Source organism: Chaetodon auriga, chromosome 19 (genome assembly GCF_051107435.1).
Source record: "Chaetodon auriga isolate fChaAug3 chromosome 19, fChaAug3.hap1, whole genome shotgun sequence".
Classification (NCBI taxonomy): Eukaryota; Metazoa; Chordata; class Actinopteri; order Chaetodontiformes; family Chaetodontidae; genus Chaetodon; species Chaetodon auriga.
Genome location: NC_135092.1, coordinates 12,893,011 through 12,916,166, shown reverse-complemented (window position 1 = coordinate 12,916,166; position 23,156 = coordinate 12,893,011). Strand labels below are relative to the sequence as shown.

The 23,156-nt window shown below is 41.0% G+C and overlaps 3 protein-coding genes across 3 annotated transcripts; all 3 read right to left on the bottom strand.

Annotated features, from left to right (window-relative positions):
• taok3b (TAO kinase 3b) lies at nucleotides 1-7,958 on the bottom strand. Its single transcript, XM_076758415.1, has 8 exons — nucleotides 7,207-7,958; nucleotides 6,114-6,350; nucleotides 5,830-5,958; nucleotides 5,505-5,708; nucleotides 4,638-4,877; nucleotides 3,935-4,147; nucleotides 3,475-3,657; nucleotides 1-2,529 (listed from the first exon to the last, which is right to left on the bottom strand). The coding sequence occupies exons 2-8, from the start codon at nucleotides 6,297-6,299 to the stop codon at nucleotides 2,368-2,370; spliced, it is 1,317 nt and encodes a 438-aa protein (XP_076614530.1). The 5' UTR covers nucleotides 6,300-6,350; nucleotides 7,207-7,958; the 3' UTR covers nucleotides 1-2,367.
• A 2,138-nt stretch (nucleotides 7,959-10,096) lies between these two features.
• Nucleotides 10,097-12,130, bottom strand: LOC143337646 (heat shock protein beta-1-like). Its single transcript, XM_076757306.1, has 3 exons — nucleotides 11,433-12,130; nucleotides 11,239-11,302; nucleotides 10,097-11,017 (listed from the first exon to the last, which is right to left on the bottom strand). Exons 1-3 carry the CDS (start codon nucleotides 11,821-11,823, stop codon nucleotides 10,858-10,860), a joined length of 615 nt encoding a protein of 204 aa, XP_076613421.1. The 5' UTR covers nucleotides 11,824-12,130; the 3' UTR covers nucleotides 10,097-10,857.
• A 1,706-nt stretch (nucleotides 12,131-13,836) lies between these two features.
• LOC143338376 (sushi domain-containing protein 2-like) lies at nucleotides 13,837-23,156 on the bottom strand. Its single transcript, XM_076758733.1, has 16 exons — nucleotides 23,093-23,156; nucleotides 22,339-22,537; nucleotides 21,971-22,122; nucleotides 21,694-21,861; nucleotides 21,433-21,607; nucleotides 21,066-21,267; nucleotides 19,968-20,053; nucleotides 18,884-19,152; nucleotides 18,668-18,802; nucleotides 18,380-18,535; nucleotides 17,144-17,392; nucleotides 16,448-16,631; nucleotides 16,151-16,245; nucleotides 15,878-16,057; nucleotides 14,023-14,119; nucleotides 13,837-13,882 (listed from the first exon to the last, which is right to left on the bottom strand). The coding sequence occupies exons 1-16, from the start codon at nucleotides 23,154-23,156 to the stop codon at nucleotides 13,837-13,839; spliced, it is 2,457 nt and encodes an 818-aa protein (XP_076614848.1).

The following is a 23,156-nucleotide window of genomic DNA, read 5'->3' as shown; positions in this document are numbered from 1 at the left end:
TGTCAATTGAGACTCCTTTTTTTTTTTTTTCCAACAGAATCTCTTTTATTTTGTCTTTGAACTGCACAGGAAATGGTGAATAAGGTTGTTTAGGAAAGTCCCCTTTAATCTAACTAAATACATATTTCTAGTAACTTAAAATTCACACAAATTGTAAGTTCATAACTGTTCTGAAGCTCTCAGGCAAACCTTATTCAAGCACCCCAATAGCACTTTTTTTTTTATGGAACCATTTGTCCGCAAGGCTTCAGTTATATGTGACCAGACAAAAGGCCTTACTGCATATGAGAAACGTTTTCATCAAATTTCAGAAAGTTTGTGAAAATGTAAAAGGCTGAAAAATCTAGAGGAGCCATTCAACTTCAGAACACACTCTGGTAAAACATAACAAATTCAGAATTTAGGTGTAAAACAGGAGCATTTAAGTTCTATTGCCATCAGAAACTGAACGTCATTATATTCCTCCATTTAAAATACTCTGTTAATTCAGGGGACATCTTCCACCTTTCAGCCCTGTGAGGAATATGACCGAACATTAATACAAGTTGCGGCTCTGAAATGAAAAGCAAAAGGAAAACACAGGTAAAGAAATACCTGCCAAACATAACAGGGTTGCATTCAAGACCACCACATTAAACAATGTTTCAAAAACCGACCCGTGATAAAATAGTATTTATTTTTTCATACATATACTTCATTTTTAGAGGGTTTCACTGCATGGGGTACTCTAAATATGTCATGAGTGTTTGAAAAACTTAGTAGTGTTTTGACTCAGAGGGGTTTCAAAATGCTTCACGCTTACATTTTGTAAAAATCAATCGTCTCTCCAAGACAAAAACACTACAAGGCTAAAGGTGGTATTAGAAATTAAGCACCAAACAATTATCTTTCCATTCAGTATAAATGGAAACATTGTGCAACCTGTTCAATGACCATAATGAACATGGCAAAAAATGTGTAAATCTGATCATTAGACACTAATTACTCAAATGCAATCTGGACCCACATGTTGTGTTTGCTTTTGTAGAACCGTTGATCCGTAAACGATCATTGTACTGATATCATAAGAAGTCTGTGGTTCCATTCACCAGCATTTATACAATCTGAGAGTCTAGTGATTTGACTTAGCAATATATTCAGTTATTGTATGACCATATCTCTATATTATAAAACAAAAACGAAGCAAAAACTTTATCGTTAAGCTCTGTTATCAGTAATAGACCAGTGTCTCTGTATGTTCTAGCTATATTCTCATGTACAAATATTCATATCAAAAGTTATACAGCACGATTCTCACCATTTTCCTTTACAAGAACTTTGATTAGTGAACATTAAATGATTCACAAGTTTAGATGAAACCAAAACAAAATGGTGCCGGCCTCAGTAAATAAAATATAGATATAACAAACACGTAACTGAAATCTGCTTCAGGCACAACTTAAAGAAAGGCATTTGTGAAATTATCATATCAAATATGGCGCTTATGTCCAGTATCCATAGGCTTAAAACAAACAAACAAACAAAAAAAAAATGCTTTTATTTACAAACAGCTAAAATCTCTGACAGATTCATGCTTCACTTCACAACCTGAATTTGTCCTTAAAGTGCATGCAATAATAAGCAGTTTTACCAAGTGGGATCTTGAATTGTGATAAGATAAACGGGTTGATCAAGCTAATGCCAATTGATCCTACATATCAAATAAAAGAAAAGGTAAGAACTGTTGCCTAGAAAAGTGAGGGACCACAGTATACTGTATGCATAAGCACAATATGGAAGTATGACCAAAAAAAAATAAAAAATTAAATGAAGAAACTCTGACTTTATCCAGTGACCCCATACAGTAATATTCACATTCAGAGCATAAAATAAATAGAACAAACTAAAACGAATAAAAAAGACAAAAAGCAGCTTAACACCACGGGGGAGTCCGCAGCTCACATTCCACAATGTCCCTCCATGTAACACACACATTAAGCATCATACGAACATGATGGGTTTCTACTTAAACATATCAAAGTGCCAATTTTACTAAAATTTCCTGATTTATTCAATTCATACCAAAAGGAGGAAATGGCATGGAGGAAAGAGTCTGTTATTTTTAAACACACAAGTTTTGAGTTACACTGACTAGGTTTGATTTTTATTGACATGTTTGCTGTAGATTCTTTTGTTTTACTTTCCCCCTTCAAGTTTCACAAAAGAAGTTCTCATTGCACGTTAACACCTCGAGTCAAAGATGCAATATCTAAGAGAGAAGAAAAGCAATAGAGAAAGTTTTCCAGCTTTGTCACCGTGGATGTGACTGACGGTCAAGTGGACATGAAAAGGGCACGGATATGTTGTCCTCTGAAGATAAATCCACTTTCATCTGTTGTCTTCTTTGGGGAAGTCCAGAGATCCCAGGCTCCCAAAGCCCAGGCTTCTACTTTCAGTGTCAAAAGTGTTAATTTCTCTGTCCTGACGTTCCAACAAGTGCTTGATCCTTTCGGTACGCTCCTTCTGCAGTGCGGCCAGTTCCTCCTCGATCTGTCATCAAAAAACATGATGGAGGATTAAGTCAGTTCAACTTTATTCTTATACTAATACTTAGGTAAACAGCCTAATGAAAAGATTATACGCTGGTCTTGCATACCCGGTGCAACACGCCGGATGAGTGCGAGTAAAGTGCAGGAAACCCAGGTGACAGAGTGCAGTACAATAGCAGTTGGTATACCAAACAGCAGGTAAATGAAGGAATATATGTGTTCATGCATAACCCACTTATGGATGACATAATTCCTTATTTGTTGTAGTGCCAACGCTCTATGAGGTCAGAGGAAAAGAAAAACAAGACTGTGAGTCTACAGCCATGCTAACCGCTTAGGCTGTTCTTGGGTACAATGGGGCTTTGACCTAATTGCTAACATAAGCATGCTAACATGCTACAGCGACTGTAAACATGCCGTTTGGTAGGTATAATATTTGCCATGATCACCATCCTAGTTTTATCTTAGTAATATGATAATGTTGGCTAATTAGCACAGCAGTACTTGGTCACTACCCAGATTATTGGACAAATTAAATTTTTGACCTGTTGATGGCCCTGTGATCCTGAGACATGAATGTTTGTAAAACATTTCATGACAATCCATCCGATATTTGTCGAGACATTTCACTCAACACCACAAATGTCATCGAGGGTGTGACACATGGGAGCTGCAAACACACAGGTCCAGGGACGCATGTCCAGGCCAGAGGCTGCTAAACCCAAAGTCTTCCCCACACCACTTTTGTATATATGGATGTAATGAGCATTACAGCCTCTAGAGGCCGCTAGCGGGGCTCACAACAAAACTGCTGCTGTAAAAGTGTTGTCAACATATATGGTGTCTCTCTGGATATTTATTTCTCTGCCTTCCTATCCTGAGGTCATTTTCTTGTATATTACGGTATCCTGCTGCATTTATTTAAAGGCTGTGATCTTAAACCTACCTTCTGTTCAAGGTGCGCTCTGCGTATGGAGACCTTCTGCTCAAGTTTCTGCTGCTCTCGCTCGTGTTGGGTCTCCATCTGTGACTTGGTTTTTCTCTGGTAGGCGTCCAGGAGCTCCATCTCCTGCTTCAGCTGCTGCTTCAGAGCTTGGCACTCTGTTTCCTGCTCTGCATCTAACCGCATCTAGAGACCCAGAGAGACGGAGGTAGTTACAAACACATAAACAACAAGCATAGGCTGGGCCTCATTCATCAAACTACGGGCCAAGAACTTACAGAACTGTGGCATTAAACGGTGCTCTAGCAATGTAAACGTGTGATGAAGTTGGAAAAAGTTGTTGCACGCATAGTTGAGACTGTTACTATTAGTCTGATTTGAAAAGCATACAAATAATTATACAGCACAGAGATGATGAATGAGGCCCATTTTTGTTAATCATGATGCTTCAGGATCCTCGTACCGCTTGTGAAGCCATCATCTCGTTGATGCTCTGCTCATACTGCTCCGCCAGTATGGCTAGCTTGCGCGTCTGCTCCTCTTTTAGGCTCTTCAGGATGGTCTTGTGGTCGCCTTTGGGAGAGACCTCCAGCTGATGGTTTCGAAGAGCTTTGTACTGCTTGTTCTGCACCTTGCAAGTATCCTGGAACTGTTTCTTGATCTGCATCTCCAGAGTCTACAGAGGGTTAAAAGAGAAAGAAATATTAGTGCCCTGGTCTTTCGTGTTACATTCAGATGATAAAACACAAATGCTAATCAAGAGTATGTGCTTCTGGTTCATTTTGATGGATGCAGAGTAACTCTACAGAACAATAAATGCAATTCAATAGTAATCAGTAATATGGCTCTCTTGCAGTATCTCTCCATATTTGATTAATTTAGATTAATCAGTCTGCAACTTGTACGCATTTAATTTCAGCTTCTCAGGCTACCAGTGCAGAGGAAATCATTTTGAAGTGGATTAAGTGGTCTAAATAATTTATTCATTAATGACTTAATTTGTTTACAATACCCTTGAACACTTCAGTTTGCACACAGGAAGCGAGCTTTCGCTTCTCTCCACTGTAGCGACAACTAAGAAATAAACAAACTTTTAAAACATTTTGAGATGAAGTTTATGGACTCACTAAATAACCACACAGTGGCAAAGAGAAAGTTCCAGGCACCTTGAGGTTTCTGGGCTGCTGCCGCTGCTCCAGAGTGTGTTTCCTGTGTAGTTCTCTCTGCCGCCGACTGTTGTACTCCTCCTGGTTTTCGAGCTCCGTCTGGTGTTGCAGCCGCATGAGTTCGATACGCAGCTTCTGCAGCATCTGCAGCTGCCTGCGCTCCATGTCCTGAGTGGACTCGTCCTGCCGGATCATCAAGGCATGCTCCATCTCCTTCTGGGTCCTCTTCTTGTTCAGCTCCTGGGGCAAGAAGTTAGATGAAATGCCATTTTTAATGGACAATAAGCACAAAATCTGCTTTCCACCTTTTTGTAAGGTCATGTATATATATGTGTGTGTCTCAGGTGAGGTGACTCTCCTGCTGTAAAACACAGAGTTTAAAGACAGAATTCTGCATATGTCCGTGGACTGGCCCGTCATTCAATCTTGTTGAATGGAGTGTTAGAAAATATCTTTTCTTAAAGTCAAGATTGAAAACATTTCCAGGAATGAGCTATTTTGTTCAGTATGACGTGGGCTGTGCTGAAGGCCACCATGTTTAAAGCCTTGCTAAGACCCTCTGCGTAGGTTCCAGGTTACCAATGTGAGAATTTTTTGTTTCGTATCGTAAAAATGCAGACTGAAAACTCTTGGATTATTTGGAAAGTTGGTCAGAGTGGCAGTTTCAACAGATCATAATGAAACAATGAAAACAACCGTTAGTTGCAGCCTTCTCTCCATATACACTGACTCTTTTTTCTGCGGTATCTGGTCTTCACTGACAACCATCTTGTTCCAAATGTGACATGTATCGAGATATGATATTCAATTTAAAGCTTTTCTGCAAGGTCTGATTACACATTATGTTATGTAATGTCAGGAAATCACCTCTCTCAGTTGCTCCTGTTCAAACTCGTGCTTCCTGACCAGACTCCGGCGTTTGAGGGCCCTGCAGCTCCGGTCGTAGACCAGCCTCTGCTGGGCCAGCAGATGAGCTTCCTCCTCAGCCTGAGAGCGCTGCATTGTTTCTTTGTGCCTGGACAGACGCTCCTGCTTCTCCTCCTTGGGTGTGCAAGGGTCCTCGCTCATCTCCTGTAACACAGATAAAAAAAAAAAACACTGAATATGAGGCTGAATCTCACAGAATATGTGTTTCACATTGGATAGTTGTAGTATATAAGATCATAAACTTGTATTTGTTCATGATATTTACTTCTTTGATCTTGTCTTTGCAAAGCCTGTACTCCTTTTTCTGATTCTCTAAGAAAGTAGTCAGCTCTTTCTTTTGCTGAGCGACAATCTGTTGCTGGATCCTCCTCTCTTCAGCTGCAACTGACTTCATCTGTGAAGAGATGTTAAAATATCCAAATTATCACCCCTCATTGATCTCCTAACTGTCAAAAATGCCGGCGCAGACACAAGTTTGGCTTGAAGTGAATTGAACCGCTCTGTAGTTTCCACCTCATTCATAAATAACACCTGCTGCTGAGGCTGTACCTCTTTGTCTGTTTGAGCAGCGTGGCGTTTGGCCAGTCTTTCCAGCTCAATGTAAGTGTTGTTCGCATGTGTCTCTAATTCCTTCTGCAGCCGGAGCCTATGCTCATCCATCTCGGCCTTTAGCCTGTTCTCCAGGGCGATCAGCTGCTTCTGGTGCTGCCGCCGCATGCGCTTATACCCAGACATCTGCTCCCGCAGCTCAAAGTCCTGCTCATGCTCCTGGATCTACCTGATGACCTAGACAGAGGAACACAGGAAGCAGGAAGTAAAAGAAACAGAGCAGGCAGAGAGAAACAACTGCCATGGTGGAGGCAGAAAAGGGACAGCTGGTAAATAACAAGCTGTGGCCTAAAAACACACCACAATTCTACAACTTGAAAAGTAATCAGCTCGTAGATTACTACACATGCACAGCAACCCGAGAACTTAACAGGAGCTGATGAATAATAGAAGTCTGACAATCCTTTATGGCAATGCCTTTCAGCATCAGTGTCACACAAGAGAGGGGAAGTTCATCACTATACAGACGCTCTGCTGTTTCATCCCATTCATACTCCATTAGAATCAACTCTTGATCACATGAAGCAGCGTGAATTAATCACCCGACCTCTTCAGCACCATTTCTGATGAATAACTAACATTCACATGATGCCTCGATTGAGCTCAAGACCGATCTGTGAGACGACTGTTTCAGCTTGCCAGCCATGAGAGAAGACGTGGAAATGCACCATTTACAATCTGACAAAAACTAAACCTCACTGGTAACAGACATCAGGCAGAGATTTATGGGGAAGACATATAAATGCAATGCACACACATAAAAGCAGAGGCAGAGAGGGAAGCTGAGGATGGAAAAAATGACATCCATTAACAGGATCTGGTTGCCATGACTACAGATGTACAGCTGAGAACACAGACACCCCTTCCCTCCCCTCCTCACCCCCCTGCCGCCAGCACGCATACACGCACACATACACTAACACACGCGCGCGGGCACACACACACACACACACACACACACACACACACACACACGCATGCACACGCACACACGCATTTTCTATGCAAACGGAGGAGAGAGGGAGCTGCGTACCAAAGATGCTGATTTGATGGTGGCAATGTGTTCACAGGTCTTGCAGTCGAGAGACCGGCTCTTGTGAGAAGTAGGCCGCAGCTCTGGCCTGGTGTCCCTGTGCACAGCCTCATCCCTCACGCAAGCATGGTCCTGCAGGGGGGGAGGAAAAGGAGGAGATAGTGGGGCTGGGTGCTTCCCAGGCCCGCCGCACTCGCTGTTTCTGCTCGAGCTGCTATTATTGCCGAATCTCCCTGAATGCAGCACACATCCAGCTTTAAATACATCCTTCCCCTGCTTGTTCCCCCGCTACTGTCTGCAAGTTCTTCCTATGAGAGAAAAGGGCATTGCCAAACAATTGCAGGCACCATAAAAGAGGCAGCTGCTGGATATAGTCGGTTTTTTCTGGCGTCCCCCTCTTCCCAAAGAGGAGGAACCAAATGGCTCCGGTGGATAAGGGTGAATTATGCAATGCCTACCATTGATAATCGAAAGATAGCACAGGGATGTATTTCACTGCCACTCTCCTTTTCCGTTTCAAAATGCAAGAAATGTTTGGGAGGAAAAACACTTTTCCTGTGTTCCAATGATCGCATGTGGTGCCATATTTGAAAATATTTGAATCAGATAAGGCACATCCAAACATGGTTTTCCCTCGAATATGTCGCTTGATGATCCGTTTGTATTCCACTCGAATTTCTGTCCTACATTTACAGCGCACTTGGCCATGGTAGGTGGTTCTGGTGCCTTCTATTCATCTCTTTCCTCTGTCCCTCTTCTACACTCCCCCTTCCTTTAAAGAGACACCGCATTACTACAGGCACATCTCAACGAGCATGAAGTTATTCAACATCAGACTTTATCACCGGATCCTTTTTTAGAAATGATAAATATCACTATCCAAATGAACTAATATGGTAAGAACAACGCCAATTTATGTCTATTAAAAATAAGTATTGTTATTGTACATTTTCACCAAATCAAGTGCTTTTTGAAATCCAACAACTGCATCATAGTCAAAAATAAAATGGCTTTATGAAACCTTTTCTATTTTTTGAGGAAAATATTGATTTAACTTATCAACATAACATTGAAATATTTCTATGAAATATTTTCATGAAATGTTTTCTCTATGTATCCTTTTCCTCTGTGGGGTGTGAACACCACTTGTGTTTTGATATATTTTGTAATAATGAAGCACAGAGACACGAGAATATTTTTTTTTATTGATCCTGTCATTGCTTCACGTGGCCGCTGGGGGGCGACAGAGACAAAGATTTACATGCAGGCTCTGTCCGTGGTGCTGAATATATCTCGACGTATCAAATGTATTGTCATCATTGCTACTGCTGCCGCGACTGCTGCTAACCCGATGTGGGCCTACACCTTAGCAGCCACTTAACAACCACCTAGCAGAACCTTGCCAACCAGCTAGCAGCCACCTGGAAATGCCTGCACACATCGCGTCAGACATCCCAAACACCGCAGGCATCCCGTAGCCACAATGTAGTGATAGCATATGTCGCAACTTATCTAAACACAGAAATTAAATTATATCACGGCCAACTGTGCTGCTGTAGGTCTAACTGCTATACTTTCCACCTGTGTCTGCTGGTGAGTGTGTGAGCGGAAACTGGGGTTCAGCGTTGCTCCTCCTGCATGCTCGTTTTTCTATATGAAATTAAAACTTTTTAATCACTTTAACCATTGCATAACTCAAAATTTGTCTTGGAGGTCTTGGGTTAAATGGGTTATAATGTTATATCATGCTATATCATTATCCACTGCATATCTGGACTTGAGGCCTGGGAGCTCCACTGACTGAATTTATGGAGTGAATGTAGTTGTTTTTTTTGTTTGTTTGTTTTTTTGCCCTGTTGATAACGGTGAGGTTAGACAATGGGTGGAGGAAGGATGTCAGGTTATTTGAAGGGTCTGTACATGAACATGTATGGCGATGAGGCTGCAGCAGAGAGTGACACTGCTGGACGTGTTAATGCATGTTAATAGATATTTTAATCTCTTCTTTATCTAAACTCAAGACTCCAGTGTGAGGCTCAGGAAGAACAAACAAAAGGAATCAATGAAAAAAGGTGGAAAAAATGCCAAATTTATCTGAAGTGATTACTTTCCCACCCTGCTCTGCTGGCTTGAATCTTGCACACGACAATAAACCTAGTAATCATCAGATCAATCATATTTACATGCAGAGGTCAACAAAATCCTCTCTTTTTTCCCACTGTGTCTTCTCTATTTTTAATAATTATTTCCAACATTGCATCAATCCAAGTGTTGGCAGTAACTTGGTTACTGGTTACTTGGTTAGCATGTAACACCCAGTTCAGACACCAGATGTCCCTGTTGGCTTTTGAGTGGCCTTCATCAGATCATCTTAGCACCTGAGTTCAGCCTCAACTGCATTTGCAGAGATGAAGCTGCTGTGACAGTAATGTGGAATTTCCCAGTTGCCAAACACCTCAGGCTGCTGGACACTTGCTTTGACATTCAGCGTCACATGTCTTGTAAAAGACCACGTTTGACCACAGTGAGCTGGTGAAATATAATGTTTGAGAAAATGTGTTTGTAGGAAACCTTTTAGGAAATTGAATTAAAGGAGATCTAAATAGGCTGCTTTGTGTCAATGTCATTGAGAGAAACTGTTTATGAGGATCTTCATACATAAATAAAATTAGCTTAAATGCTATTGACTAAACCATCTCAAACATGAAATAATGTGCAAATATTACACTAAACGGGACGTCAGTGCCCCCTTGTGGTGCATTTGACAGACAATTTCTGCAAAACACAGAGAAATAGAACAAAGGATGATTAATCAGTACAGATTAAACTGGTTTCCATTAATCCTCTAAACTGCCAACAAATACATCAGCAATGAGAGACACTAAAAGGAGAAGGTTGAATTATTTTTTATTTGTACGGCAGATGCTGTTTAATACATTTGTGGCAGACTTTCATCAGGCTTCATCAGGCTGTTGATTCAACCCATCCATGTACAACTTTCAGTACAAACACACAAAATAAGTCTATGCAACAGCTTCTTCAGTGCTTATCTTCCTCAAAAGCAAAATACAATTTAGCTAAATTGAATATTTTTCTATTATATTGCCCTGTTACACAGAAACACTACACCTTTTTGTCTCACACTAAATAAGCTGTTTATATAGAGATAGTCAATTACTATCCAGGACAATTAAAACTAGTGCACCGTCCATTCTCGGCCAGTATTGTCTGCCATAATCTCCACAATCCCTTCAGTCATGCAAGGTCACATCTACAGCTAACATGTAGGGTTTTTTATATAATGATGACAAAGAGAAGTGCATGAAAAATATGGCATGTTGTTAAAATACAAGGTTGTGATAATCTTTTTATAAAAACTGACCAGCAAAAATAATTCGTTATTATCAGAATCAGGTCTGTTTTATATTGAAGAGTCTGCATTTTATTTTGAAACCAAAGTAACTGTGGCATGGTGCTGTGACAATGCATTAAACAGTATTAGACAGTATCTTATAGCAGGAAAACAAACTTGTTGTTACAGTAAATAACTGGAGACGACTGTTTTTTTCTCTTTTTATGCCAGTGCTACAAAGGTTGCTACACACAACTTGGACTACATCTGAGTGGAGTTTCAAATCCTGCTTGCTGGTTTCACTTTTCACAGTCCTGCGTCTGTCTGATCTGGACAGGTATGACGATCTCACTGACTGGGCCGCTGATGGATGTCCCAGGGGCGGGGGCTTCTACGGACAGAACTCCATCACTGGACAGCGAAGAGCTGATGTGCTGCAAGTCCACCCCCTGTGGCAGCCTTAATGCAACAAGGAGGAAGTTTCTGAGCAATTAACACACCGAATCAACCAGTCACCTAGTACAGCTGAGTAGACCTAACAAATTGTTGCTTTCTTATTTTTTAGCATTTTTTGACTGGATAACATTTTGAAACCTATTCTTGCTGCAGGATGCATCATCATCTGTCTTTACGTTGACCTCTTTTACCATTGGTTTACTGATACAGTCCACACAACTTACTTGTATTTGCGAGTGAAGCACCTCGACACCAATCCATGCTCATCCTGCCTTTCTTCATGATTTCCTTGTGAGGAAAAGCAGATATAATGAGAACGATAGAGCACAAACTGATTAGCTAAAGGTCTGAAGTACATCTGCAACTTGTTTCACATTTCACAAATAGTGAAACAATCAGAGAAGCATGTGCGCTATACCTGATATCTGCAAAAAACCCTCCTTGGTTGTGATTGTAATTTCCTCAGGCGAGAAGTGATTGACGTCCAGGCTAATCTTCCAGCTGTCCTGCCCTGTCCGGATCTCTGACACCCCACTTGCCAGCTGTCTCGAACCCTTCTGGGCCAGCACCGCAGGGTGCTGACCACTGAAAGGAGGCAGAAGGGGAGTTTGTGTGTACCCAGGCCAGGAGAAAGAACCCAGTCTCCTCTTCGCCCAGTCTATCCAGTCCAGATCACTAGGCTCCAGGAAAGGAGGGAGGCCAAAATCCTGAGCAAAGATGCGGCTCGGCTGTGTCCAGTTTGGGAAAGGATCCCAGCTGACATCTCGGCGGAAAATGGGACGGGATAATATTTTATTTCGTTCCCCCATATCCTTGAGAATAAGCTCAGAATGAAGGGAAATGATGCTGCAAAGCCTGTGGCTCCACCCTGACAAACAAGTCTAGACTGATGGCCTGAGCACAAAACAACAGGGCAGCTGAATTTTTATCCTGAATAGAAAAGGAACAGGAGGTCTGAGGAAAAAGCTGCTTTGGCATCTGTAATGCTCCACTCACACACTTTATATACCCAGCTGATTCATTTTAACACTTGTCCAGCATTAAGTGTGATCTAAGGGGTGAGAATGACTTGTATGGCATGAGCTGGGGTGTTACTCCTCCGTTGCTCCGGGACCTGGAAAGGACAATGCTAATTATTTTGTATTTATATCTCTGGAGTGTCTGTGGCAAGTTGTTGGTGAATGACTCTGGACGAAGCAAGTAGACAGTTTATTCAGCCGTGGCCTCTGCAGTCTTGTCACATACTGGTGCCCTTTGTCCATAGAAATCACAGTCTTGTGTTATGTGAGGGAACAGCACGTACATCCAGAGTCACACAGTAAACAGCCGAGTTACTTCCAGTTTCTGAACGCAGGACTGAAGGCAAAAACTCGAGACCAAACAAACACGGTCATGTGAGGAGTACATACGGCGAACGACAACGTCAAAGATGTTTACATCCAGGGCAAAGTGATGGATTGAAAGACTGATGCAGTGGAGTGGTGGTGAGGAATTTTGCACCTGGAGCGACGTCTTCGTGGGTGTTATGTTGTACAGATAATGAAGCGAGCTTTAGAGAAATAAATCAATCGCCATCAGAGAGTCAAAGTATTTATTAATTATGAGATATCTACAGCCTTTCCGTCTGTGCTCATCCGACGCATCAGTCAAAAGTATTGACAGATGTAATTCTGAGCCAAACACGATAGAAATACAGTGTCATCAAGTAGCCTAACTGTTGCTGAAATAAGCAAATTAAACTATCTAATTTATTCAAATTCCCTGATTCTCAAACCAAAGAGCTGCATACATTATAGGAGCTGCAACATGGCCTGTAATATCAGCAGTAAACAATATTTTAATAACATAGAAATTAGTCTTGTAGATGAAGATCAGATGACAGAAGCTACACTAATGTTATTTATATTATTTTGCAGGTAAACAATCATAATTTGTATAAAAAGTGTACATATGTGCAGTACAAATGCAGAGGGTCACAGGTAGAGTGGGAAAGTCAGCTCTTCATAAGCTTGAAGTCCAGTTTGGCTCAAGTTATTCTGTTGTCATTGTTAGCCATGTCAGGTTAGCAGCTAGGCTACATTTGTTAGACAAGCATACCTATAGACTACTACTTAGATGGGATAGGCTCATGGGAGTCACAGTGAAATGAAGCTGCAGAATACACTGTATTTGAAAAAACTTTATTGTCCAACAAATTTGAAAATGATAAACTGTATAACAATATTCATCATTCAATACACAAGCGATACGCACACAGTGCAAAGATTTTCTTCCTCAGTACACTTAACACCGTATGACACCATTAATAATGGAGTGTTTAGACAGTAAGAGGTTGCATCGTTAATGTGTCACAGTTAACAGGAGTGTTATCAATTACTGTTTGAGTTCGAGTTACAGTAAGTTATTGATTTCATCCTATCATTTTTACATAGATCATTCAACCTGATGACTGTCTGTGAAGTGCCCTCACTTTACGATAACCTAAAGCTGTAGCTTTTACACCGGAATGCTGTGCAGTGATGGTGGCTGTGTAAACGTACAAGTTAAAGTTAAAATTTAAACCTATAAGTCAGTGCAATAATACTTTCATGTTATGGAAGATTTAGTGTATGTTACTCTTTAACTGTGCACGAACCTTTGCTCAACCTTATGATACATTTAAGTCTGGATCATGGCTTAAATGCCAAGGCTTAGCACCAAAGTCAGGTGTCTCTTTTGTATTATTCTGTTTTTTGAGGATGTATTTATGCATGCAAATTTTTCATTTTACAGTCGATGAAGATAGAAATATGTACAGTGTCACAGCAAGGCAGGAATGGGGTTCAGAAGGTCTGAGTCATCACGTTTTCCTGTGACTGTGCAGCTTTTCTGAAATAAAAATAACAAATAAAATAAAAACAGCGAAGAGAGAAAATGTACATTTGTTCCTTAAAAGAAAAAAAACTATATATTTCCAAATTATGTCAAGTCAACTGATCATGATTATGATCAACTGAGAAAAACTGTACCTTTTCTGTTTTCTGGAGTGCAGTACAAGTGATGAAATGAGCACAATCAGTGCAATAGCTCCGATGACTGAACCGGCCACAATTCCTGCGACATTACCTGAAAAATGACAGCGACGTTTTTAAACCAGAGGCTCCTTACAGAAAACTATGAGTACTACTTTGTTTGATTCCTTCATTTGCCTTCACAAGATGTGTTTCTGTGTTTGTTTTAGAGAGGAACAGGCAAGAAAAAGATCATCCTTGTCAATTTGTGATTATGCTACAATATCCTGAGTACGCCTTTGTAAACACTTCCAGGCTGTGTAGATATTACACGATGCTGATTTCTTGTCATGGTTGTAGGTTGGGCAACGTCAGTCGCTCGGTGAGTAGGGTAACCGTTTTGGTCCAGACTGAAACATCTCAACTATTGGATGGATTGAAATTTGGTGCAGATATTCATGCTCCCCAGATGATGAATCCTAAACACCTTCCTTGACTTATGGTGCATCAACTGCAGGTCAAAGCAATGCAAAATATGTACAACCCTGATTCCAAAAACGTTAGGACGCTGTGTAAAACATAAATAAAACAGAATGTAATCATTTGCAAACAAACTGTTTGACAACAACAGTTTTACAAAGTGTCCCTGAGCCCATGTATCTATATCCTTTATACGTTCATGTGTTCACAAAGTGGTCAACCTCTCCCTATCGTTGCACATGATCGACTGAGCCGTTCCAGGATGCCCCTTTTAAACCCGATCATGACACTCTCACCTGTTACCAATGAACCTGTTTACCTGTGGACTGTTCCAAACAGGTGCTTTTGGAGCATTCCACATCTTTCCCAGTCTTTAGTTGCTCCTTTCTAAACGTATTTGAAAAGTGTTGCTGCATAAAATTCAGAATAAACATAAATTTACACAAATGAATGAAGCTGAAGTCAAACATTAAATATATTGTCTCTGTACTGTTTTCAATGTATATGTCAAAAAGGATTCGTAAATTATCACGTTTGACACAGCGTCCCAACTTCTTTGGAATCTGGTTTGTACACAAATACATCCAAATACAGCCAAATAAATCCAAAGACAGCCTCTCAGTGGCATGAAGGACTCAAAGAAAGGCTTGGATCAGCAGCTGCTCTGGATTTGAGCTAATCACACAGGGGCTTGTTCCTCATAGGAGGGAGGTAAACGGGCACATTACTCACCTGCTCCCGTGTTTCTTGGATGAAATGCTCACTGGCAAAGCATAACATGACTGTCCGCTCAAGTATACGAACATAAGTGGATAAACCTATGAAGATCATGATCATGATGCTAAAAAGCCTCATGCTGTCACGGGGCACGTGAGACTGAGTGACATTTGGCACAGCAGCAGAGCTTTTTAGCCTAATGTTCAAGTAAATTTGCCGATACGACAGCAAGACTTGTTAGCAACAGGATAAGTTCTTAATTAGACTGAGCATTAACAGCTGCTACAACCACTGACAGAAAGCAGCCACCTAACACTTTCCAGGACAATATCTCATGTAGGAATGTCATTGGAAAAAGTGTTTTTCTTCGAGGTAAAGTAGTGCACATGGGAACACACAGCTGAGAGAAGAAAGCAGACTGATTTATATGTTGAAGATAAACCTATATTGACTAAAGAAGGGGTCCATCCAAGAGTCATTGGTCTTTTCACTTTTCACTTTTTCACTCACAGGTTTTGATTTTTTTGTGCATTTCAACACTACAAGACTGATTTGATGGATCAGATGAGAGAAACACACACACACACACACACACACACACACACACACACACATTAACTACTGCTGATTTGTGAAGATCAAAATCATTGGACAAGACTGATTTCATTATTCATACTCTTAGCCTCGCAGCTTGTGTCTTCTCCAGACCACTGGCCATTCTCCTGGCACACGCGCTCCGCTGATCCTTTGAGAGTGTAGCCGTCATTGCAGGAAAGCCGCACCTTAGCTCCTTGTAGATACGTGGTCCCCTCCCTCTTTCCGTTATTTGGTGGTTGCAGCCATCCACAGGAAATCACTGCACAGTATAACAACAACTAACACTGTGAAACCAAGTAAAGGCTGTACATGGTACCACTGGAAATGCTCTTAGACTTTTTTTTTTACTCACCTGGCTTTAGATCCTCTACAAGAGAAATGTGATTCTGGTAAGATACTCTGGTAGCATTTCCCATACTTGGGCTACGACCTACCAGGATATCATACCTACAAGACAGAAGTACTGATCAGAAAAAGAGTGCCGCAAGAAGACGTTATTCAACTGTTTTCAGAGGCTGAGAGCTACTCTTCATGATGAATACATTGAACTTCACGTGTAAGAATTGGCAGAGTGCCCCATTAACCACAATACTGTTAGCTAATTCATTATTGTGACGAGCAAAAGTAGATAAAAGTTTTCTTCTCATACTTGCAGAACTGAGAGCCCGCTCCAACGCATATCTTAGATGCCTGATTAGTCAATGGATCATCTGGACTCTCTGGGATTGAAAACACTGGGATAAAAGTAGGGTCATGTTTGGGAAGATAGTAATATGTGTCCAAAAGATATTGTGAATCATATGTGAACAAGGCAGACGTGTTCTGGACAGTCCCTGTAAGACAAAAAGAAAGATACACACTTACCACCAAAAAAGTGCTTCAATTTCAGTGAAAACCTGCAACAATATCTGCAATTTTTTCATTAAATGAGAATTGTATGTTTTGTTTCGTTGCACGGCAGTGACATGCGTTTAATTCTTCCTGACTAATATGGAAGATAATTTCTACTGTCATTAAGCAACACATTTATGACTGCAGTTTGCCCTTTAAAATCTGACCGAAGTCCTGAGTGTAGTGTTACGCAAAGGTTTTATTTACCTAAATTTCATGATTGGTTACTCTATCATTTGTTGTTTCTCATTATGTTGGTGACATTTAATGCTTTTATTAAATGATCCACGTCTTGATGAAAAAACATAATCTTAATGTAATTCATTTCCACCTCTATAGACTAGCTTTGTGCCTACTGAACGACATTTTATCTAGTTTTGTTGGGTCTGTAACATCATTCATCTCACAACAGGTGAACAACAATGCATAATCTATGATGTGAATAATCTCTTACAGTTTGCCCCAAATCTGAACAGCTCCTCTGGATCGCTGCGGTTCTGCACGAGTTGACCGTCACTGAGGGCGAGGTCGTCTTTGGTGTCACCGTTCATCTTTCCCAGCAGTCCCGAAGTGTTGTTTTTGAACTCCTCTGGCAGGAGCACAGTAGTTGTCATGGTTCCCTCTCTCAGTCGCACCTCCACCCCGGCTCCAGTGGGGAACATCACGGTCACATTTGTAGAGGTGGGAGAAAACACGAACACACCTAGAGGAGAGATCTGGTCAGAATGAGGGCACTTCTTGAAGTTTTAACAAGATGATTTCAAGTCGTCACCTTGGAGGCGCTTAAAACAGCCTGTTACAAGGAGCAATAGGGTCTCCCTGCATGCCAAACACACACTGCCACAGTTGGCCATGTGGGTCATTTCACTTGTCTACAGTTGTGCCCCTGTGAGTGTTTTTAATGTAAAGTATGTCATCACTGGACATTTTAATTGATGCATTTACTGTATGTGTAAGCAGTTTTAACTGTTGTAGTGGGTCAAGGTAATTTCAGGCAATTACAACATCTTTATATACAGCACGAGAGTTGAATCTATAACAATGCATCATAGTTTATGAGCATATTTTGTGTCTAAAATGCTACTCTGTAAAGTAACTACTAACCATAGAGAGTATAATATTTGCCTCTCAGTAGTGCAGTAAACTAGCCTAACATGATTACTTTTTCCATTGCTGCATTGCTTTCTGTGCTGTTCTGTCCACAGTGGTCACATACTCATCGATAAATGCTAAATCATTAGCATCAAACTGAGTGTTGTGCAGTTGTTTGTGTATGTTGGTAGGATTATAAAATGAAATATTAGATTCAGCCCTCTTCCCTTGGTCAATTATTTCTTTACAGTCCCTCAATATTATCAAGAAATTCTGCAGATTTGAAGCCACAAGATTTAAGGAGACAAAATACTTTGTGAGCACTCAAATATATCCATTTTTGGTGGGTAGCTACATTCAGCTATGTCAGTACTGTCAGTGTGGATTAATCTCATATTTCTAACCGCTTTTGTTCTCTTCACTTTAACTTTACACTCTGTGAGTCACAAAACCAAAGGTTGATCATCAAGAGAAACTCACAGATCTCACAAATGCAACCACTTACTATACTTACTGTCAGACAACAAGAACAAAGGGAGTGCAGTTCAAAAAATTTCATCAGGTCGTAAAATCAATGAAAAGTGACTCAGGGTCTCACCATGCAGGTCCATCCAGCTCTGCTCAGTAAAGGAGAGGCTTTTCTGATTCTGCAGCACCTCAAGGCCGTTGTGACCGCTGACCAGCCGCACCTCAACAACATCAGAGGATGCTTCTCTCATGGCTACAGACGTCAATTTTGTTGCATTTATTGTTCCTAATAGTGAGAGAATCACATCAACGACGAGCAGTTCATGTGCAGCGTGTACTTTAGTTACATGGGAATATTTATCATTCTTTAGTGGTCGCATTTACTGATGATTAATTTCAAAGCTGGGCTCCTTCTCACCATCCACAGGCTCCGTTCTGCCTTGGATTGTCAGCTGTTTCTTGTCTGACGTCACCAAAGTGTATTCCCCTTTGCCGTTGAAGGAGTAGCTGACACCATCAAATGTTATGAAGTGGGGGTCTCCAAACACCACAGCTGACATTACACACAAAAACAATTAAGACGCAACACTAAATGATAATCTTGCGAAAAACTTTAACACTGTGGCCAACTCACCTGAGCTGGGCGACCGGTAACGCCTGCAGTCACTGGAGGGCCGGTGTTTGAAGTAGTAGTGGCAGTTGTCAGACCACAGGCAGCAGTAGTAGAAGCTGATTACGTCATAGACCCAGTGGGACTGGCCGGGAATTCGAGGGGGTTTCTTGAATGGAGGTGAGCCCCAGTCGTGTCCCCGGTCTGGAGTGCTACCCCCAATCGAGTCTGCTGTCAGGACCTGAGCGCCGGTGCTGTCATAGCAACACTGCTGTCCAGCTGCATACATCGGACTGTTGATGCACATCCAAAATATTATCAGTAGTGTGTCAGGATCACAATAACTGAGGATGTTTTTGCATATTTTTAGGTATGAATGGACAACAATGGCTAGGTGCTTTTTTCATTTCAACGATAGCTCTATTAGTCAGAGCACAAGATTCTGGTGCAGAGTTTAACCAGTTTATGTTTGCAGGGACCCCATCTGAAGCCGGGCAATAAAACAGGTGACTGAAACACAGATCTGGAGGCAGATCTACTCCGCAGTCAGCTGCTACTTGTGGAGGGTATTTACCACTACTTACTGTCAAGGTGAGGTAGCGTGGGACATGTGAGGACATTGAGGTTATAGATAAGAGTATAGATAACAATCAGGACACCAAAGGAATGAAAAGAGCAGTATAAGAATGGAGATAGCAAAAGATTGGCATTTTCTGTTTGCTTTATCTGTGTCCTAAACCTTAACGGCTGAAGTATTTGACAGAAATATTCACAATTGTCTAAAATTTGTTGACAATAAGGCACTTTAACAACAAAAAAACATTAGATTGAAGTTTGACAGATCTGATAGACAGATCAGAGTCACTAGATAGATCACAATCTATCCTAAAAACATATTAGAGGGCTGTGGAAGTTGTCCCCTTTTTGTCAAGTATAACAGATTCAGCCATACTGACGGCTATCAGCTGCAAATGTTATCAACAGTACCTCCTGGCATTTAAAGTTACAATTAAAGTTGTGCAATAGAGCTGTTAATGATGTAAATGCATTTGGAAACGTTTGAACATGACGTTGTCATCCATGTCAGCAGTCTGAGTCATGGCCTCACCTGGCTTGTATTGCCCTCACACAGTGAACACTTCCAGGGTGGTATGTGCACACACTCCCCTTCTCTATATCACAGCCATAGTCAGTCTGAGGAGAGAGATACAGCGTCTGTGACTGGGCAGCCAAATGTGCATTTGACTGTGTTCACTTATACACTGCAGTTTAAAACGTAGCCTAAGTGGAGATTTACACAGCACTGAATTAGACATTAGACTCCGTTTAGACATACAAGCGGCCAGCTGTAACTGTAACATATTTGGATATTTCCCAGTCACTGTAAAACACATGAACACTAATTACTCTAAAACACATTTGTCAATATCAGTATAGACATTAAACAAATTTTTTCTTTGATTTTTTGCAGTTATGTTGCAGCTTCTGGTTTGAAGCGAAGAACTTTACACACACTTGTGTGCCTGTAAGCAAATGCTTCACACTGAATCCTCATCAAGACACAAAGTCACTCGGTTCACACGTTATATTATTCACTCACCAGCCATTGAACGATAGTAGTAGTTTAGCCTATTCCTACAATAACTATAAATTTGTGAGATGAAAGGCAAAAAGGTCGGTTCTGAAACGTGTTCAGTTTACAGATAATGCGTGAGCTTGTAAATGCAATGAGAGGAGAGCTTGTCTTGATTTTGAACTGATAAGCAATGGGCGTTAGTAAAAGGTAACAACCACCATAAACACATAAAGGCATTACGTAACAATGATTCCCAACCTGTCGTTGAGTAAACTGACTACACTTTATGAATTATCCACATATTGTTCTATTAGCTCTTTGGTTTTGACTGTGTACTTCTCTAATGCAGGACTCTGTGAATGTAGCTTGTGTTCAAGTCTTCCCCGAGCCCTTATTCAGAGCAATTTTTTAAAATTAATATCTTAAATAATAATAACACTTTCATTTAGCTTCTTGGCCTTCTTCTTAAAAACAAGAAACCCTCACAACCCTCCATGAAGCTTTGGTGACCCCTGGTGGGAGTCAGGACCCCCAGGTTGGGAAACAGTGGCACACAGGACAAGACATATTCTTATTTTATCTTTAATTCGAAATGATTGTCTGTGCATGCTTGTCTGTGTTCACACTTACATGGAACCTGCCCGTGTCTGCTCTCGCTTGAGCCAGCGTGCAGGGACAGTCTATGATCTCAGTGAGGAAGTTGGGCAGCTGTTTTTCCAGCTTGTCCCATGCTAAACATTTGTCCAGGGCCCAAGCTGCTGAGTTCTGCCTGAACGTCTCCTCCAGATGCCAGGCGAGAGCGTGATCCTCAGTCCACACACACTGTACGTTCCTGAATGAAGCACATGGCAAACGAAGCTGTTTCTAACTTTTTAATACTTTTACTGCTATTGTTTACTTTGGAGGATTTCAATCTGTGTGAAACCATAATTGAATGGTAAGAATAGCATTTTTTTTTTTATTACATTCATATATTATAGGCAGTGTTTGCACATACCACATGCCATCGGCGTTGGTGCTGGGACTGACACGTACAGAGCCAATCTCCCAGCTTGAAAAGCCCTTGGCTGCTGGGTTGGGCGAAAAGCTAAAGGAACCATCGTTGAGCTCATCCTTTTTAAGTGAGTACAGATACTTCCACTCACCCTGCCAGCTGGATGTATAGGCCTCTCCTACAGAGAAACATTTTCCAGAATTCAGTGTTTTTTCCCAATTAATAGCCATGTGACCTACAAAGTGTATATACAGGTGTACTCACCTGTCTCCTTGTATCCCCACAGCTCTATATTGACCCTATCCGCTCTCACCAAAGAGGTATTCCAAGTCATCTCGAGTGTGCCTCCAACATTAGGTGTGCCATAGTACTGCCATTTAGTTGAGTTGACCAGTGTCGCCTTAAACTTAGCATCTAACTTGCCGGTATGTACTGCAGGAACACATTTTAATCAAGTCATATATTAAAGTCATGTCGATGATAAAAAGGAGAATCAAGTTTTGAGGTCATCCGCCAAAGAAAATGCAGACAGTTTTTGTACCTGAGAGCCAGGATCCAACTCTGCTGAATGTACTTCCACCGTCTGAGGAGATGTGCACAGACACCCATCCTGTTTCATACAACAGTGGGGAGATACAGTGGCCTCGACCATCCTCATCCACATACCCATTAGTGTCTGTATTATCGTCAAACCTGCCATTATAAAAGAAAGGTCAGCAGGTTTCTATACTGTACCTCAACTGTGAAATATTACTGCAATCCTGAAAATTCATCCAACAAGTATTTTCTACAAGCTAGAGGTGTGATAGAAGTGTTATACTAATGCCGACTAAGGTCATTGTATTTCTCTTAATGATCAGAACAGGTTTAGGGAACATGTGAACACAGAGCAGCAAAAGAAAGTCTTACCTGCAAACAATTTTGGAGTTGCTATTGAAACTCGCCTCAAGGACAGTAAAATCTGTCCCCCCCATAATGGAGCCAGAATACGGAAAGATTTCCACACAGTACTCTTTATAGTCTGAGCAGCAGCTGTCCAGAGACGTGCATGTTGGGTGGCAGGAACATGAGGCTAATTTTTTCCCACAGTTTCCTTCACATGTCTGCCCTGTCCAGAATAAAGGGAAACAGGTCTTTAGGAAGCAGTCTGGAGTGTTTAATTTCCCAAGTAATCATCAGATTTCATTATTTTGGATTTAAAATATGAATAGGATTTTAACACTGCATTGCGAAATGTTCCGAATCATCTTACAAATTCTTCAATTTGGTTCTTCTTTTTTTGTTCCTCTTTCTGAAATTCAATTTGTCTTTATGTAACGTTCCACCTTGCAGTTATCTCCTGCTTTTCACACTTACAATTTCTGTTAAGTGTGCTGGCTTCAGTATATTACATCATTAGCAGTTCTCGTAGCTCAGCTGTTGACTTCTGACCCCGACAAACACACACATGCTGCTGCTGCTTGTTTAAAAATGAAGCTTCATGTGCTGAAATATTAAATATCTAATTAACTGTTTGTTCCTACTTTCAATCTTTAGCCATCACTGTAGTAAACAGAATTGATGATGAGCCTCTCATGTAACTCAGGTAAGACAGCAAACAGGAGTATATTTCAAAATGTCAGAGATTAAATAGACTGTATAGAAGCTTGTCGGTGGCACTTACCTAAAGTCCTGCAGATACATGAAACCAGAAGGAAAAATATCACTGCCGTGAATCGTTCCATCAT